Below are 18,355 nucleotides of genomic sequence, written 5' to 3'. Positions count from 1 at the left end.
TCAGTGTGCGGCCTGGCAGATGCAATACCTCCTGTGTTACGTGAAGGCGCCACACTCAACTAATAGTGGTTTATATAGGATTTTCTTCATTCTGTGACTCGTCCGTCACCTGACTCCTCTAAACAAACTGTTTGGATTCATGACGAGAGATCAGTGGGAAGACAACTAATTTTGACCCCACATCACTAAGAATAGAACCTGCACTATTTGGTAATGAATGAACCTTCGCTAGCTACCAATTAGTGGTCTGATCCAACAGCTACAATAATGTTACTGCTCCGTAACGTTAGTCGTAGTATTATTCTCCTGAAACGAAATGTTTTTTTCGCCGCTTGAACTTGTGTGTTGATGTATGCCTGTAATTTATCAGCGCTAGCTAGTTATCATTAGCTTACTAGCTAGCTGATAGCTTTGTAAAACAGGCCTGTTTTCGCGAACACTCACGTTTGCCTGGTGTTCGTTACGCTAACTAGCCATGTGAGCCACACGACTTTCTTGGCTGACTTTGAATTGTTAGTCTAGGTAACTACTTTTTAGTTTGCTGACGATGGCTAGTTAGGCTGGAAACAACATTTAGCCAACTACAGTACATAGTTAATGTTAAAGTTCGTATATTGCTTCCTGCTTAGCTATTTAGCTAACGTTAGCTACTTATAAACTGAAGCTTCGAAGTGTTTTACGTATTAGCTAGCTAACGTTAGCTAAGAAGCCAGAATAGTGTGAAAGTTTTAATATGGAAATGGTTGGGAAGTTAGCCCCTAATTGTCTGTGTTGGCTCTTGCCAGCAGTCATGTTAGCTAGAAAGGTTAACTAAAATAATTAGTTAGCCAAAAAAATCTAAGCAGAGATAAGTAAACAACTTTATTAGCCATAGCTACGACTAGTCGTGTGGCTAGCAACTTTAGGAATTAGTAGCGAAGCTTGTCATGTAACTAATTTATCTAAATATTGAAACGCTGTTAATTTTATTTAGTTTACAGGTTTTAATCGGTACACATTGTTCCCCGGGAAGTGTTTTGACTATTTCTCTTGTGTGCTTCACAGCTAAGCCTTTGGTCTGTTTGTGCTTTGGCTGGGGTGAAAAACGCTGATGGCTCTCATGGATAAGCACAAAGTCAAGCGCCAGAGGTTGGACCGCATTTGTGAAGGTCGGTACATACTTTTGCCCCATATTATGTTAGGGACTGACAATCCACGTGTACAAGCTTATGTAGCTAACTAACATAGCTAAGGATTCTTGAAAATGTTATTTAAAAAAAAAAAAAATCCAATGTAGAATGGCCTGATGGATGGACCATAGACATAAATAGGTGATGGACAGCATGAAGTTGCGCTTGACTTCATTATGGCAGACAATGGGAGCGTTCCTCTGCCCAGGCGTTACTGACATGCCAGATCTTACAACGTCTGGATAGCTATTTTACGTATCAGCAAACCACATATGTTATAGCAATCTGTCAGTTGATGAAACAGTTGATGAATTGGCACGCAACCATTGGTTAATGCATGCAGCATCTGAGCAGGGGAATGCGACCAGTCTTATAAGCTGTTCAATGTGTGAAGGGAAGGGTTCTCCAATGATTGATTGAATAACAGCTCTAATTCCATAATCGGCAAAAGAGTGCGGGTGGCTGCCTGTGGTCCTTCATGTTGCCTTTGTCAAGTCATCACTGGCTGTTTAGGTTACATACATTGATAAAACAGGTGTGCATTTGGAAAGTATTCAGACCCCTTCTCATCTTCCACATTTTGTTACATCATAGAGTAAGGCTGTTATTCTAAAAAGTTTAAATAAATAGTTTGAGAAAAAACAATCTACACACACAATACCCCATAATGACAAAATAAAAAACATTTTGTTTGAAATTTTAGCAAATGTATTAAAAAAACACCTTACTTACATAATTATTCAGACCCTTTGCTATGAGAATGGAAATTAACTCAGGGGTGTCCTGTTTCCATTGATCATCCTTGAAGTCCACCTGTGGTATATTCAATTGACATGATTTGGAAAGGCACACCTGTCTTTATATGGTCCCACAGTTGAGGATGCATGTCAGATCAAAAAAAACAAGCCACGAGGTTGAAGTAATTGTCCGTAGAGCTCCGAGACAGGATTGTGTCGAGGCACAGATTTGGGGAAGAGTACCAAAACATTTCTGCAGCATTGAAGGTCCCCAAGTGCACAGTGGGCTCCATCAATCAGCTGCTGGGTTTGCTGTTATTTACAGAGGTTTGGAACTCTTTCTTATTGGTCTATTAACTAAAACTCCATCCCCAGGCTGAAATTTCAGGTGGTCTTTTCAAACTGCTCTTACACTTAAAGGGCATTATCATAATTTTCACAATTCTACAGTATTATTCCAACCTCATAGATCTATTTACCTATATCCACACTATCTACTACAGAAAATTCAGTTTTGAAAGCACTGTGCCTTACTCAAGGGTTTACATGTGGTTAGGCTATGTTTCATTGTAATTTTTTTCTTCAATAGTTTTTGGCATATTATGCACTTTATTATTAATCTAGTTTACTGCATATCAAGTAGCAGCCTAGCTGCTCTTAGCAACATGGGTTTATTTACATACACTAGCGTTGCTTTCCATTGTATTGGGTTGCACAAAAACAGTCTGCGGGAAGCCAATTCCATTTCAACTTACTGTGCCAGTGGGCAGGAAGGCTGGTCATTATGGGAATTTGAGACAAAATATCTAAAGGATTGTATTATTAAACAGACTTTCCAAACGTGGATCTGTTGTAGACCCACTTCCCCTCTGCTTACCTCGGTGTCAAAATAAGTCCACAAGTTATTCCTTTTTTGTCCACAAATGGCGCACATGCAGGACTACCTAACCTAGCGCCTCAATGCTAATAAGCTTTGTTTTGGTTGGTTAAGGCTGAATTGTTCCTCCCTCTGATTGGAGCAGGGGGCAGGCAGAAGGAGGAGGGTGTTTGCCTGGGATTGTGCCAAGCGAAAGCATTCTGACAGTAGCTGTAAGTGGAGAAGGAGAGGAAGAAAGGCTGGTCAACTGCAGCATGCAAGGTTAGGAGGATGAATGTCTTGTTTTTCTGGGACGAGAGAGGGGTAGATGGATAGGACAGAGTACAAATCTGCTATTTGGTTTAGCATTTTTGTCCTTGGGGTCTCTCCTGGTATTGTGTGTGTGTGAGAGAGAGAGCGAGCTCTGGAGCTTGTGTGGCAGGGGGCTGGGTGGGGTCCTGCAGCATTATCAGCCACCCCTCCCTGCGAGCTCACTTACACCCACAGTGGCAGGCGGAGGGGGAGAATGAATGAACGCTGAATGAATGGCATTGTGTGCATGGCCCTGCTGGTCAGACCAGGCTTTCCACACACACGCACACATGGTCATGCACACACACTGCCAGGCGTCTGTCTCCAAGACCATATGGTGCATGTGTGTTGCCAGCTCCGCTCTCTTTCTGTTGTGCACCTTTTTGTTGTCGTCTTTAGGTTAATTTGTAATCAATGCCTCCTTTTTTTTTTTCTTTTTTTTTTTGTCTAGATAGAAATGGGTTATTTTTGTATGTTTGGTGAGCACTCTGCTTTTGTTGTGTGTTTATATTCTGCTCCAATCGCCTGTGAAGATTTGTCAGACTAGCGCCTTATTACAGTTTCATTTTCTGGATCAGATTAGAATGAGCCAAAAAAGCAATTTATTTTTCCATGTGTTGTCCTTGAGGAGGAATGATGGAATTTGTTGGCAAACAGAACAGTAATCTGTACTTGGAGCCTTCATATTAAGCAAAGGAAGCAATTGACAGTCACAAGTGCTGTGGTCTGTGTGCAGGCAGTGCTGTTGCTTTGTGTATTGCATTCTCGTCTCTTTAAAGCGTCAATGTCTAGGCTACTCTTTGATTTTCCTTAGCTCTGCAAAACATTGTAGCTCCACGAAAGGCCCCTTGTGTGCCTGTGAATTCCATTATCACTTGTATTTAGTGTCATGATTTAGAAAGACACTGGTAATTGCTATATTTTTTTTGCTTGTCATTCAGAGTTTTCTGCTGTCTCTACTTGGCACTCTGGCCTTAACGTTTTAGAATTGCGCTATTGGAATGGGTTGGCATTCTACTGCCCTTCAAGGATTAGCAGAGTTAAATTGCTGCATCACTTTAGGGGATTTCTCAACTGTTAATGAATTATCTTCCTGCTATCTCTTAGGGATGGGCATGGTTATTCGAATATCTAAACTGAAATTAGTATTTGCTTACTCGGAGTCATTTTTGAAGACAATTAAAATAAATAAGGCCTATTTTAACAATAAATGCTTAGTTTAAAATTAAATACAATTATTTGAGATGTTGCTATATAGCCTATAAGGATAGACCATGACAAAAAAATGTACAACAGTTTGAGTGCGCCCCATAAAGAAGACGCACAGGTAGCCTACACACATTTCACACGTGTAGCTTGTTGTTGTTGTCGGTCAATCAAAGCAGTGCTACAGTGAAAGGTGCCATATAAGAAAGTGAAATTGGGTATTTCTAAATGGAAATACAATTACAGAATTCTTTTTTGGCTAAATTAGGAGTACCGTAATTTCCAGACTATAAGCCGCTACTTTATTCCCACACTTTGAACCACGCGGTTTATACAATGACGCGGCTAATTTATGGATTTTTCCCGCTTTCACAAGATTCATGCCGCCAAAAAACTGAGCACCGTCACATAATGTGACGTAAATCGAGCGCGCTCAAACTTCCCATCATTCTGATTACGGTAGTAATTTTGTCACCCTCATCATGGCAAAGACACAGAGAAATGCATATGATGCAGCTTTCAAGTTGAAGGCGATCGATCTGGCTGTTGGAAAAGGAAATAGAGCTGCTGCACGGGAGCTTGGCCTTAATGAGTCAATGATAAGACGTTGGAAACAGCAGCGTGAGGAACTGACTCAGTGCAAAAAGACAACAAAAGCTTTCCGAGGGAAGAAAAGCAGATGGCCCAAAGTATTTGCAGCCACTCGACATCAGTGTAAATCGTGCATTTAAGGTGGCGCTCCTTGTTCAGTGGAAGGCGTGGATGACAAGTGGGGAAAATCCTTCACTAAAATGGGCTGCATGCGAAGAGCAACTTATGGTCAAGTCTGCCAGTGGCTCCTGACAGCGTGGAGCATTGTCAAAAAATCCACTATCATCAACGGGTGTCGAAAGGCTGGACTGTTGCGTGTTGAAGGGGCAGCATGAGCTCAGCGGGGTATTTGCCTCCGGATGAAAGTAATGAGAGCGACAATGAAAACGATCCAACATCGGGATGAAGCAATTCTGAGGCTATTCAACTCCAACACCGAAGGAGATGACTTCAGTGGTTTCAGTGCACAGGAGGAGGAAGATAGTGACCAAGTTCATTTGTTTCAATGTACCGGTAGGCACCTGCGGCTAATAGACATGTGCGGCTTATTTATGTACAAAATACATATTTTTTTATAATTCAGTGGGTGCGGTTTATATTCAGGTGCGCTTCATAGTCCAGCAATTACGGTAGCTACAATGACTGATTAACAAACAGCCAGTTGTTTCATATGAATGGAGTTGTTGGAGTCAAGTACAGGCAGCACAGCAACAGCCTCTAATGTAGCTAGCTAGCATCTCTACAAATATTTGATGAAGTTAAGACGAGCACTACCAGATGATGGTATAAATAACCTATGGCAACAACAAGTTTGACTAGCGCAAGTCAGTTTAGCTACTCGCTTTGCACACTCTCTGCCATACACACTCACCAGCCCCTCCTACTCTAGTCGTGCTAGCAAGTCTACATTGAAGTACAAAAAAAATACATGCTTTATTACATGTTTTGACTATCCAGATATCTTAAATATCATGACATCTGCTAATGTAAAAAGGTTTTTAATAAATCTGATTATTATTCAAAATGGTGAAATCATTTCAAATGCCCATCCCTATTTATCATTGCTAATTTAGGTGTACATCGTTTGTACATTTATTTATGGGATGTTTGTGGCGATAGGGCTAGCAGGCAGGCTGTGTATTGTTGCAGAAGGGCAGGGGTTTCTGCCTCCAGACATAGACATTTAGGTCATGATAACTCAACAAGCCTGTGCCCCCAACCGCACCCTTCTGCTAATCTGCTGGAGGAGTCTCCCCTGATCAGGAGGGGTCTGGTGGGGGTTGGAGGACTGCCTTGTCTGTATTTGAGAATGAAGCAGACAACTTTGTGTACTGTGTAGTCTGAAATGGCAATTTTTTTATATATAGTGCATCCGGAAAGAATTCAGACCCCTTGACTTTTTCCAAATTTTACGCTGCGGCCTTGTTCTAAAATTGATTATATTTGCTCCCCCACACACTCACACACACAATACCCCATAATGAAAAAGCACAAACAGTTTTTTAGAAATAAAATAAACTGGAATATCACATTTACATAAGTATTCAGACCCTTTACTCAGTACTTTGTTTGAAGCACCTTTGTCTGTGATTACAGCCTTGAGTCTTCTTGGGTATGATGCAACAAGCTTGGCACATCTTATTTGGGGGAGTTTCTCCCATTCTCCTCTACAGATCCCCTCAAGCTCTGTCAGGTTGGAGGGGGAGTGTCGCTGCACAGGTCTCAAGATATGTTCGATCGGGTTCAAATCCGGGCTCTGTCTTGGCCGCTCCAGGACATTGAGACTTGTCCCTAAGCCACACCTGCGTTGACTTGGCTGTGTGCTTAGGGTCGTTGTCCTGTTGGAAGGTGAACCAACGCCCCAGTCTGAGGTCCTGAGCACTCTGGAGCAGGTTTTCATCAGGGATCTCTCTGTACTTTGTTCTCTTAATCTTTCCCTCGACCCTGACTAGTCTCCCAGTCCCTGCCACTGAAAAATTTGCCCACAGCATGGTGCTGCCACCACCATGCTTCACCGTAGAGATGGTGCCAGGTTTCCTCCAGATGTGGTGATTGACATTCAGGCCAAAGAGTTATATCTTGGCCTGAAAAGATAATCTTGTTTCTCAAGGTCTGGGAGTCCTTTAGGTGCCTTTTGGCAAACTCTAAGCGGGCTGTCATGTGCCTTTTACTGAAGAGTGGCTTCTGTCTGGCCACTCTACCATAAAGGTCTGATTGGTGGAGTGCTGCAGAGATGGTTGTCTTTCTGGAAGTTTCTCCCATCTCCACAAAGGAACTCTGGAACTCTTTTTAAGTGAGACCTGAAAATGGCTGAGCAGCGACTCTCTCCTTAACGCTAAGTGATTTTAAATGTAAAACAAATTGAAACATTAAAAAAAATATATATATATACTGCTCAAAAAAGTAAAGGGAACACTAAAATAACACATCCTAGATCTGAATGAATGAAATATTCTTATTAAATACTTTTTTCTTTACATAGTTGAATGCGCTGACAACAAAATCACACAAAAATTATCAATGGAAATCAAATTTATCAACCCATGGAGGTCTGGATTTGGAGTCACACTCAAAATCAAAGTGGAAAACCACACTACAGGCTGATCCAACTTTGATGTAATGTCCTTAAAACAAGTCAAAATGAGGCTCAGTAGTGTGTGTGGCCTCCACGTGCCTGTATGACCTCCCTACAACGCCTGGGCATGCTCCTGATGAGGTGGCGGATGGTCTCCTGAGGGATCTCCTCCCAGACCTGGACTAAAGCATCCGCCATCTCCTAGACAGTCTGTGGTGCAACGTGGCGTTGGTGGATGGAGGGAGACATGATGTGCTCAATTGGATTCAGGTCTGGGGAACGGGCGGGCCAGTCCATAGCATCAATGCCTTCCTCTTGCAGGAACTGCTGACACACTCCAGCCACATGAGGTCTAGCATTGTCTTGCAGTAGGAGGAACCCAGGGCCAACCACACCAGCATATGGTCTTACAAGGGGTCTGAGGATCTCATCTCGGTACCTAATGGCAGTCAGGCTACCTCTGGCGAGCACATGAGCTGTGCGGCCCCTAAAAGAAATGCCACCCCACACCATGACTGACCCACCGCCAAACCGGTCATGCTGGAGGATGTTGCAGGCAGCAGAACGTTCTCCATGGAGTCTCCAGGCTGTCACGTGCTCAGTGTGAACTTGCTTTCATCTGTGAAGAGCACAGTGCGCCAGTGGCAAATTTGCCAATCTTTGTGTTCTCTGGCAAATGCCAAAGTCCTGCACGGTGTTGGGTTGTAAACACAACCCCCACCTGTGGACGTCGGACCCTCATACCACCCTCATGGAGTCTGTTTCTGACCGTTTGAGCAGACCCATGCACATTTGTGGCCTGCTGGAGGTCATTTTGCAGGGCTCTGGCAGTGCTCCTCCTTGCACAAAGACGTAGGTAGCGGTCCTGCTGCTGGGTTGTTGCCCTCCTACGGCCTCCTCCACATCTCCTGATGTACTGGCCTGTCTCCTGGTAGCGCCTCCATGCTCTGGACACTACGCTGACAGGCACAGAAAACCTTCTTGCCACATCTCGCATTGACGTGCCATCCTTGACGAGCTGCACTAACTGAGCCACTTGTGTGGGTTGTAGACTACGTCTCATGCTACCACTAGAGTGAAAGCACCGCCAGCATTCAAAAGTGACCAAAACATCAGCCAGGAAGCATAGGAACTGAGAAGTGGTCTGTGGTCCCCACCTGCAGAACCACACCTTTATTGGGGGTGTCTTGCTAAATGCCTATAATCTCCACCTGTTGTCTATTCCATTTGCACAACAGCATGTGAAATGTATTGTCAATCAGTGTTGCTTCCTAAGTGGACAGTGTGATTTCACAGAAGTGTGATTGACTTGGAGTTACATTGTGTTTAAGTGTTCCCTTTTATTTTTTTGAGCAGTGTATATATGGTAACCTGGGTAGATTTTGGGCAGTAATATCTATCTCGGCCACTCAGGAACAGTCAATGTCTTTTTGGCAAGCAACTCCAGTGTAGATTTGACCTTGTGTTTTAGGTTATTGTCCTGCTAAAGGGTGAATTCATCTCCCAATGTCTGGTGGAAAGCAGACCGAAACAGGTTTTCCTCTAGGTTTTTGCTTGTGCTTAGCTCCATTCATTTTTATTTTTTTTTATCCTGTGAAAAACACCCCAGTCCTTAATGATTACAAGTATAGCCATAACATGATTCAGCCACCACTATGCTTGAAAATATGTACAGTGGTACTCAGTAATGTTTTACATTTGCCCCAAACATAACACTTTGTATTCAGGTCAAAAGTTAATAGCTTTGCCACTTTTTTGTTTTATTCATTATTACTTTATTTCCTTGTTGCAAACAGGATGCATGTTAAGGAATATTTCTATTCTGTACAGATATAATTATGTTTACTCTGTCAATTAGGTTAGTATTGTGGAGTAACTACAATGTTGTTGATCCATCCTTAGAGTTTAATGGCTGTGATAGGAGAAAACTAACTTTTTCATTTCACCATGGCCTTGTGAAATCACTGAGCGGGTTCATACCCCTCCAGCGACTGAGTTAGCAAGGACGTCTTTGTAGTGACTGGGTGCACCACAAAGTATAATTGTTAACTTCACCATGCTCAAAGGAATACTCAATCTGTTTTTTTGTATTACTACCAATAGCTGCCATTATTTGCGAGGCATTGGAAAACGTCCCTGGTCTTTGTGGTTGAAATTCACTGCTTGACTGAGGGACCTTACGTTTATCTGTACGTGTGGGGTACAGAAATTTAGGTAGTCATTCAAAAAATAACGTTAACCTCTAGCATCGAGCAATCCCGTATCCGGGAGCGTAATCATAGCCTCAAGCTCATTAGCATAACGCAACGTTAACTATTTTTGAAAATCGCAAATGAAATGAAATAAATATATTGGCTCACATGCTTAGCCTTTTGTTAACAACACTGTCATCTCAGATTTTCAAAACATGCTTTTCAACCATAGCTAAACAAGCATTTGTGTAAGAGTATTGATAGCGAGCATAGCATTAAGAATAGCATTCAGCAGGCAACATTTTCACAAAAACAAGAAAAGCATTCAAATGAAATCCTTTACCTTTGAAGAACTTCGGATGTTTTCAATGAGGAGACTCTCAGTTAGATAGCAAATGTTCAGTTTTTCCAAAAATATTATTTGTGTAGGAGAAATCGCTCCGTTTTGTTCATCACGTTTGACTAAGAAAAAAACAAACTTCAGTCATTACAACGCCAAACCTTTTTCCAAATTAACTCCATAATATCGACAGAAACATGGCAAACGTTGTTTAGAATCAATCCTCAAGGTGTTTTTCACATATCTTTTCGATTATAAATAATTTGTGGCAGTTGCCTTTCTCTTCTGAACCAAATGGAAAAGTGCATGCAGCTGGAGATTACGCAATAATTTTGACGGAGGACACCAGGCGGACACCTGGTAAATGTAGTCTCTTATGGTCAATCTTCCAATGATATGCCTTCAAATACGTCACAATGCTGCAGACACCTTGGGGAAACGAAAGAAAGTGTAGGCTCATTCCTTGCGCATTCACAGCCATATAAGGAGACATTGGAACACAGCGCATTCAAAATCTGGGGCATTTCCTGTATGAAATTTCATCTTGGTTTCGCCTGTAGCATTAGTTCTGGGGCACTCACAGACAATATCTTTGCAGTTTTGGAAACGTCAGAGTGTGTTTTCTTTCCAAAGCTGTCAATTATATGCATAGTCGAGCATCTTTTCGTGACAAAATATCTTGTTTAAAACGGGAACGTTTTTTTTATCCAAAAATTAAAAGAGCGCCCCCTATATCGAAGAAGTTAAATACTATTCCACACAGTGATTCCATGCAACTTTTGTGTTAAGCAACATTTTGCTCCTGAACTTAATTAGGCTTGCCATAACAAATACCTTTTAACTCAAGACATTTCAGCATTTATTTTGTATTAATTTATAGAAATGTTGAGAAACATAATTCCACTTTGACATTATGGGGTAGTGTGGGTGTAGGCAAAAGTTTAGGGGTGTAAATACTTTCTGAAGGCACTGTGGTTTGTTTGGGCCATTTTATTGTGTTCTCAATAAATCCAAAAAATGTTAATGCCCAATGATGGCTTATGTAGCAATTATTTATTGAAATACTGACATTTTGAAACCTGTCCTTTTTGGCACCATGGATCTAGTTGGTGGGAAGTTTGGAATACTGCTGCCCAAGAGTGTAATAGCTTAAATTTGCAATGACACTATAACTTTGAGATACATCCTGGCTTTTTGTAGATGTGTTGTGGTCATCATAAAGGGATTTTGCAAAATTTCTACCTCTGTCCATGCTGGACATAATGCATTCATATGGGATTTTACTTAGTGATGTGTACAGGGCAGGTTTCCTGTTGCGTTTCTTAAGTGACACTGTATATCATCATATTGTATATCATTGTAATCCCTAGACTTGAGTGGACACTTAAATCATGTTTTTAGAGTGTAAAATGTTACTTTGAAAGTGAAAATCTAATTATTGTACTGCAACTTCTGATGGGTTTTCATTGTTACGATCATAAAGAACAAAACAAATGATGTATATTTTTGGTGGTTTTATTGATTGTGTTCCCCAATCAATCTTAAACATGCAGATGTTGAGGAAACTGTGGAAATTGACAGTTTGGCCTATGTGATCATGTAGATGGTCTATCTGATTGACGCTATAGAAAGGAGACGGGGGGGGGTCCCATTTGACATTGCTGAAATTGATTTGTTGTATTTATCTAGGCATTCGCCCCCCGATTCTGAATGGGCCGATGCACCCGCGGCCCCTGGTGGCTTTGTTGGATGGGCGTGACTGCACCGTGGAGATGCCTGTCCTGAAGGACGTGGCCACAGTGGCCTTCTGTGATGCCCAGTCCACCCAGGAGATCCACGAGAAGGTAACCAACTATCTCTCCCAGTACCACTACTCTCCTATACACCTCTTAAGTATCTAACTGCATTTTTTTTAAAGTTGGGAAATGGATGCTTCATGAACCCGTCTGTTGTTTTTGTGGTGGGGGCTATTTCCAACTCAATGGAGCTAGGGAATGTATTTGCTCTTTTAGTGCAATAGTAGAATTCGTACATTCTCTCCCTGGTGCTTTAGGTGCTGAACGAGGCAGTGGGCGCCCTGATGTACCACACCATCAGCCTTTCGCGGGACGACCTGGACAAGTTCAAGGGTCTGCGGATCATTGTGCGAATTGGCAGTGGCTTTGACAACGTGGACATCAAGGCTGCGGCTGAACTAGGTTGGCTACTGGATCAATACTTTGCTTCACCTCCCATCTGTTTTTCTCCTACCTACTACAGCCATCCATCCATCCACCTCAATATGTATCATAACTAATCGCTGTCTCCTTTGTGCTCTGTCCCCCTCAGGTATAGCTGTGTGTAATGTGCCTGCGACATCAGTGGAAGAGACGGCGGACACGTCCATGTGTCTGATCCTGAACCTGTACCGCCGTGTCACCTGGATGCACCAGGCTATGAGAGAGGGCACCAGGGCTTCCAGCGTGGAGCAGATCAGGGAGGTAGCCAGCGGAGCTGCCCGCATCCGGGGAGAGACACTGGGCATCATCGGCCTGGGTGAGGAGGGAAATTGATCTCGTCTTAGCGAGGGCTCTCTGCAAGTGCAGTCATCATAGGACACACATGTTGATTCAAGTTTTCTGATGTGATCTGTTTCGAAGTTGCAGTGTATTTTTTAAATATATTTTTGTATCATCATTATTATTATTATTATTGGTGTCCTCTCAGATAATTTTAATGTAAATCATTTTTAGTTTTCTGAGAAGTAGTGAGAGGCTACTCTGACCGCTTGCCATCCTCCAGTCTGAGTGTATCTTGTGGCGCAGGGCGAGTGGGCCAAGCTGTAGCGCTGCGGGCCAAGGCCTTTGGCTTCAGTGTGATGTTCTACGACCCCTACCTGCCAGACGGGGTGGAGCGCTCTCTGGGCCTGCAGAGAATGGCCACCCTGCAGGACCTGCTCATCCACTCTGACTGTGTGTCACTGCACTGCAGCCTCAACGAGCACAACCATCACCTCATCAATGACTTCACCATTAAACAGGTATAAGACACGCCCACTACTGTTGCAAGGTATACCGACGCTTCTGTACTTTTTCGATACTCTTAACATGGAAAAACGGTTCGGTACTAGGTTTTGTAACTTTCGTTAGTTCTGTCAATTGCTGATCTATCAGTCCAGTTGACACCTTATTATAGCGCGCACCGTGCCTGCTCCACTTTCGCCTTGTGACAACGACGCTATCGGTGTGATCGTCTGGATATGTGTGCAACAAAAGTTCAACATTCACCTTCTACTACCATTTCTGTCAAGCCGCCTACGCATACAGTTTGACGCATACGTTCGATAAATCCAACATATGCACCACACAGAACGCACTGCAACTGCCTCTGCAATGCTGCGAAGCAAACGCAGATTTCTGTTGGAAAGGAATGTACTTCTGGTGTACCAAAATGCAATGACACTGTCGATGTGATTGAGGCGTTAGTCATTGCTAGCCTGCACTGGGATTCTGGGCTGCATCATGTTAGCTCCCCCTCATGCGGTCTCTCGTTTCTCCCAAAGATGATCAGCGAACAGACTGCCTCGTCAATGACGTCAGAACTGGTTAAAGAGACGGCACACATTTTTTTGAAAATAAGCTACTTCTATGCAAATGTTGATCAGTACAATAAAATAAGTCCCAAATGGAAGGGAAACAGATTGTCATCTGTAGCCCCATGAAATCAGGCAAAACAAACTCAAATCAATGCATTTACCTGTATTGTGGCTAGGCCTAGGTTACATCTTGATTTACCCAGTTTATCAATAGAGATTAACCATTCAAATAAATGATTACCATTATGTATTTGTAGAAACAAAGTCTAATTGATTTATGCATACTTGGCTGTCTACCGTGGTATCAAGTATTGTGATACTAAACCTGGTATTGAAATCAAAGTAAAAATTCTGGTATTGTGACAACCCCAACACACGTGTACACCATTTCTGCCACCCACAACACCCTCATTACCAATGTGTCATTACCAATGTGTTATGCTGACTGATCTGTCGTGTGTGCAGATGCGTCAGGGAGCATTTTTGGTTAACACGGCTCGCGGGGGCCTGGTGGATGAGAGGGCCCTGGCCCAGGCACTGAAAGAGGGCAGGATACGGGGTGCTGCCTTGGACGTACACGAGACGGAGCCCTTCAGGTCAGCTTCCTCCCAGCCCACAGGCACTTATAGCCTCATCCTGCTTATAGCCCAGTCATTTAAAACGTGCAAACAATAACTGGTTTGACCGTTGTGATTCACCATTTTAACATGTTTTTTTTTTTATGAACACCCCCTTGCACACACTCTTTAATATGTCTCACCGGTCTGTTTATCTATACTCCTCCAGCTTCTCTCAGGGCCCATTGAAGGATGCCCCCAATCTGGTTTGCACTCCCCACGCATCCTGGTACAGTGAGCAGGCGTCACTCGAGGCGCGGGAGGAGGCAGCTAGGGAAGTGCGCCGGGCCATCACAGGTATTCAGTTATGCAAGCCTCAGTGTATAACAGCATATTTATAGGCATTAGGCACATACACTAGGGTACAATGATACAATTGCATTTCTGTGCAGAGTGAACAACAGTCGGTCCACATGAGACTTGGCACAGTAGCCCTAACCACTAAGTGATATAGTTTATGTATTACAGCCCACAAGTTGCTTTGTAATCCATCCCAAAAAAAAACTTATCAAGAGTTGTCATTAAGTAGACTTTGATCCGTTTGACTGTTGTGGTGTTTTTTTCTCCCAACAGGCCGCATCCCTGACAGTCTGAAGAACTGTGTGAATAAGGAGTATCTGATGGCAACGCCCCAGTGGCCTGGCATGGACCCTGGGGCTGTGCACTCCGAACACAATGGTGTTACTGATTACAGGTACGACCATGCTTTGATGACATCTGGCTTGTGTTATGACCCTGGAAAGATAATTCCATATAATGCTATTTTTATTCTTCTGTCTCAACTCTACATTTGTCAACAGGTTCTCTACTGGTCTAGTGGGAGTGGCAGCAGGAGGCCTGACGGGGGCAGGTGCTGCAGTGGAGGGAATTGTTGCAGGGAACCTGGCTATGGCACATGGGATTGCCCCCGTGTCCCGACCTCCCCACACACCGTCGCCGGGGCAACCCTCTAAAGCAGAAACAGACAGAGACATGCCAACGGACCAGTAGCCAGCTACCATTTCCCCTCTGGTCCACAACATTCCGTCATCACTCTTCATGTTCATGCAAGCAGATACACTAGTATTGAGGTCCATTCTGACCCAGCTTTGGTCCCATCCATCAGAACAGAATACTTCACGAGAGACCAGTCTGCATAGACTCCCTACACTCGTCCTCTTTTCTCTCATCCAGAAAGCAATAAGTGGATTACTCAAGGATTTTTTTCCAGTTTGCTTTTAAACCCCTCTTTGTCTGACTTTCCTGTGGCTCAGTGTTTTTGTAAATTACTCCTTTATGGAGAGAAACCTGTTAATGTTTTTCCTGTATTTTTTTGTTTTGTTTTTTATATCAATTGCTGTTTGACATGCTATAAAGTGAAGCATGAGTCTGGAATGGTATAGAAGATGAATAACATTTTTTCCACTACTATTTGTTCACGAACCTTACAAAGGATTTTATATTATTGGGCTCAATACATTTCTAGTTATCACGATAAGTGTGGCTCTGACTTTTTATGAGCTTTTTGATGTGAATTGAATAATATCGAAAGATATGCCTCTGCTGATAAGGAAAATACATACAGCATACAATGTTTGTCAAGACCACCACCTACACTTATTTTCTCTGTTGGTCTTGGAATATTTTCATGATTAAATGTATAGATCTTCTGCACATCCTTGACTAGAGGGACGGCGGTCTTCTTACCTTTCTATTTCCTTTTATATGTTACCTTTGGATATGAATACAACATGAAAACTATATCTTTGCCAAGTGCTCAAATGATCTATCCTCCTGCACAGCACTCCAATATCAACATTGCCCCTCAGTGTCTGCTGTCATTGATGCTATACTTTGGGGTGTTCATCTTCTGTACTGCAGGCATTGAAACTTATTTTAGCTGTATGGATTCCATAGTGGCTGTCAATCTCAAATGAAATGGCGTAATGAGGCTTCAAGACATTAGTCTGTCACATTTGCAAGGATGGTGGCATCCTAGCAAATTGTGTCCACACCCATAGTAGTGTTTGTAAGGGGGCAGGTGCCCAGTTGATGTTGGTTCAGTTCAATGTCCTGACCACATCAGGAACACTTCTGTTTGTTTTCTGCTCTGGGTGTACCTAGGGCTCACTGCTGTGTTTGTGTGTGCGCCAGGCACGCATCTGTGGCTTGGTCACAGGGTTGTTCACAACCATATTCAAAACATTTGATGACCTGGGGACAGCGGTTCATTACTACTACATGAATTCGAGAAGTGATTAGATGGCTTAATTTCATAATCGTCTTAATCTGAATTAATGCTTGGTACTTTGGCTGGCTTCTGGGTTGAGCGGGCATTGTGTCAAGAAGCAGTGTACCTGTGGACATAGACCAGGGAATCTGTGGCAGGGATATCCAATCTGTTTACTGACTATCAAGGCCAGTATAAGAACAGATGAAGTGGAAAATTGAGAGTATAAGTTTGGGTGTGTACTTAGCATTGCAGTCCGATGTGGGTAATGAAGTCCCTTATACTTATCCCCCCCCACACACACACACACACAAAAGTAGTCTGGGTACCAGTCTGTTTAGCTATCATTCCACTCCTTGTTATGCTAAACCAAATAATCTTTGGCATATGTCACGAAGTGGAATGATAGCTAAACAGACTGGTACCCAGACTACTTTTTGTCATACCTAGGCTACCCTCGCAGGCCAACAGTCATAGAAAATCAAGGGAGTTTATACATGGTATCACATTGGCACAGCTTCAGATTTGTGTAAGTGTGTTACTGGAGAAGGGGACCTTCAGCCAAAGATGGACAGCCTCCCATAATGCCTACTTGTAATCAGGGGTAATTTACAAATGGGAAAGCAGTGGAACGGAATTCTGCCATCTTTGGCCAACATGATTTATAGAATTTCATTTCAACCCCTACTCGTAATTACACACTGGCCAAGTATAGGGAAATGCCTGTTATACCTCATTAACAGATATTGAATGTAGCTTACGCTCTGTTATTCCTCTTAACAGATACTGCTGAGATCTATCACCAATTTAAAAATATGTGAAATCACTGTTGGCCCATCTGTTAGTAAGATGCATGATTTATTCCGTTTCAGCAGATTTCTCTGATTAACTAAAAGAAAAGAAATCCTCGCGGATGAGTCTTGACCTCCATGCTTGTAGTTTTGAAGTTGTCTTGTATGTTTCTCTTTATGGGTATTAATTAATTTGTCATTAGAATCCCCCCCCAAAAAATTAAGAAATGAGATTAAAGCAAGTAACAATGGAACTACAACAGACTGAATAGTTGTCCTTGCCTATTTCATCAATCAAGTTTTATCATTATTGAGATTACTTGTTTTATTGACATTGCAACAGAGAATATGAAAAGACAAGGGGAATCCAGCATTGTTGCTAAAGTGGACTTCTTGCTGACACCCATATCATTGTTTTTTTATTGTTTTATATGCAGAGGTAGTACATTGAGCTACACAGCTGTGATGAATGCCTTATCCTGGACCTAACGTTAACTTCCCTCGCAAGTTTTTTCCCACCCTCCCGAACTGGGTGCTCCACTCTGCTCCTTTTTTTTTGTAGAGTTAAGTTAAATATAGCTTAGATCTGTATTCTGAAGACTTCATCTTGACAGCCCTAGTAACAGCATGATTAGAGCGTTCGTGTCTCTGGGTTCGTTCAAGCATCTGATCCTGTTTTACGTAAACTGATCATTTTAATAATCTGGAAAACAGAGCAAATTGAAATTAGCTGAGGGGGGTGTGATGTATGGGAGAGAGATCAAATCTTTAGAAATGGAGTCCATGTGGTTCAAATCTGATGTGATTGATGCCTGGATAATTTACATTACAACATACAGAAATGTAATGTGCATTAGGCTATTCTATTTCATGTTTAGATTTCTCAATCAGACTGCAAAATGAGAACAACCCAGTACATTTGTAATTAGGATTTATTCTGAACTTTTTAAATAGGAACAATCATTGTGATGTAAGCTTCTACAATAAAGTATTTTAATACAAAGTAATGTTCCTCTGAAATGTTTAAGGCGTGGTAAGGCATTTGTCAGTTAGATTGTATTATTTTTGCTTTCCATGCAATAATTAAAAGTGGTGTGTGCATTTTAGCATTTGAAAAGCTCCAGGCTGTGTAAGCAACACACCTCCAGGCTGTGTAAGGACTATGTGACCAAAAAGGAGAATGATG

General features: G+C 42.4%; 1 protein-coding gene across 3 annotated transcripts; it reads left to right on the top strand.

Moving 5' to 3' along the window:
* Positions 1 to 53: 53 nt before the first annotated feature.
* Positions 54 to 18,172, top strand: LOC135548770 (C-terminal-binding protein 1-like). Of its 3 annotated transcripts, none has more exons than XM_064978673.1 (10): positions 54 to 210; positions 1,045 to 1,148; positions 11,668 to 11,822; positions 12,032 to 12,176; positions 12,307 to 12,513; positions 12,783 to 12,997; positions 14,018 to 14,148; positions 14,339 to 14,466; positions 14,743 to 14,863; positions 14,970 to 18,172. In XM_064978673.1, exons 2-10 carry the CDS (start codon positions 1,091 to 1,093, stop codon positions 15,157 to 15,159), a joined length of 1,350 nt encoding a protein of 449 aa, XP_064834745.1. In that variant the 5' UTR covers positions 54 to 210; positions 1,045 to 1,090; the 3' UTR covers positions 15,160 to 18,172. The 3 variants fall into 3 exon arrangements, with proteins under 3 accessions (XP_064834745.1, XP_064834746.1, XP_064834747.1); XM_064978674.1 differs by lacking the exon at positions 54 to 210 and adding an exon at positions 434 to 522; XM_064978675.1 differs by lacking the exon at positions 54 to 210 and adding an exon at positions 2,929 to 3,044 and having other exon boundaries at positions 1,063 to 1,148.
* The last annotated feature ends 183 nt before the right edge of the window (positions 18,173 to 18,355 follow it).

Source organism: Oncorhynchus masou, chromosome 11, assembly GCF_036934945.1.
Source record: "Oncorhynchus masou masou isolate Uvic2021 chromosome 11, UVic_Omas_1.1, whole genome shotgun sequence".
In the NCBI taxonomy this organism is placed as follows: Eukaryota; Metazoa; Chordata; class Actinopteri; order Salmoniformes; family Salmonidae; genus Oncorhynchus; species Oncorhynchus masou.
Note: the sequence above shows the minus strand (reverse complement) of the source record. Positions and strands in the feature narration are given on the sequence as shown.

Excerpts from the sequence above, each read along its gene's own strand:
- LOC135548770 (XM_064978673.1), top strand. The coding sequence starts at position 1,091 with ATGGCTCTCATGGATAAGCACAAAGTCAAGCGCCAGAGGTTGGACCGC. Across the intron at positions 12,514-12,782 it reads ACTGGGCATCATCGGCCTGG|GGCGAGTGGGCCAAGCTGTA; the intron begins GTGAGGAGGGAA and ends CTTGTGGCGCAG. Across the intron at positions 14,467-14,742 it reads AGTGCGCCGGGCCATCACAG|GCCGCATCCCTGACAGTCTG; the intron begins GTATTCAGTTAT and ends TTCTCCCAACAG.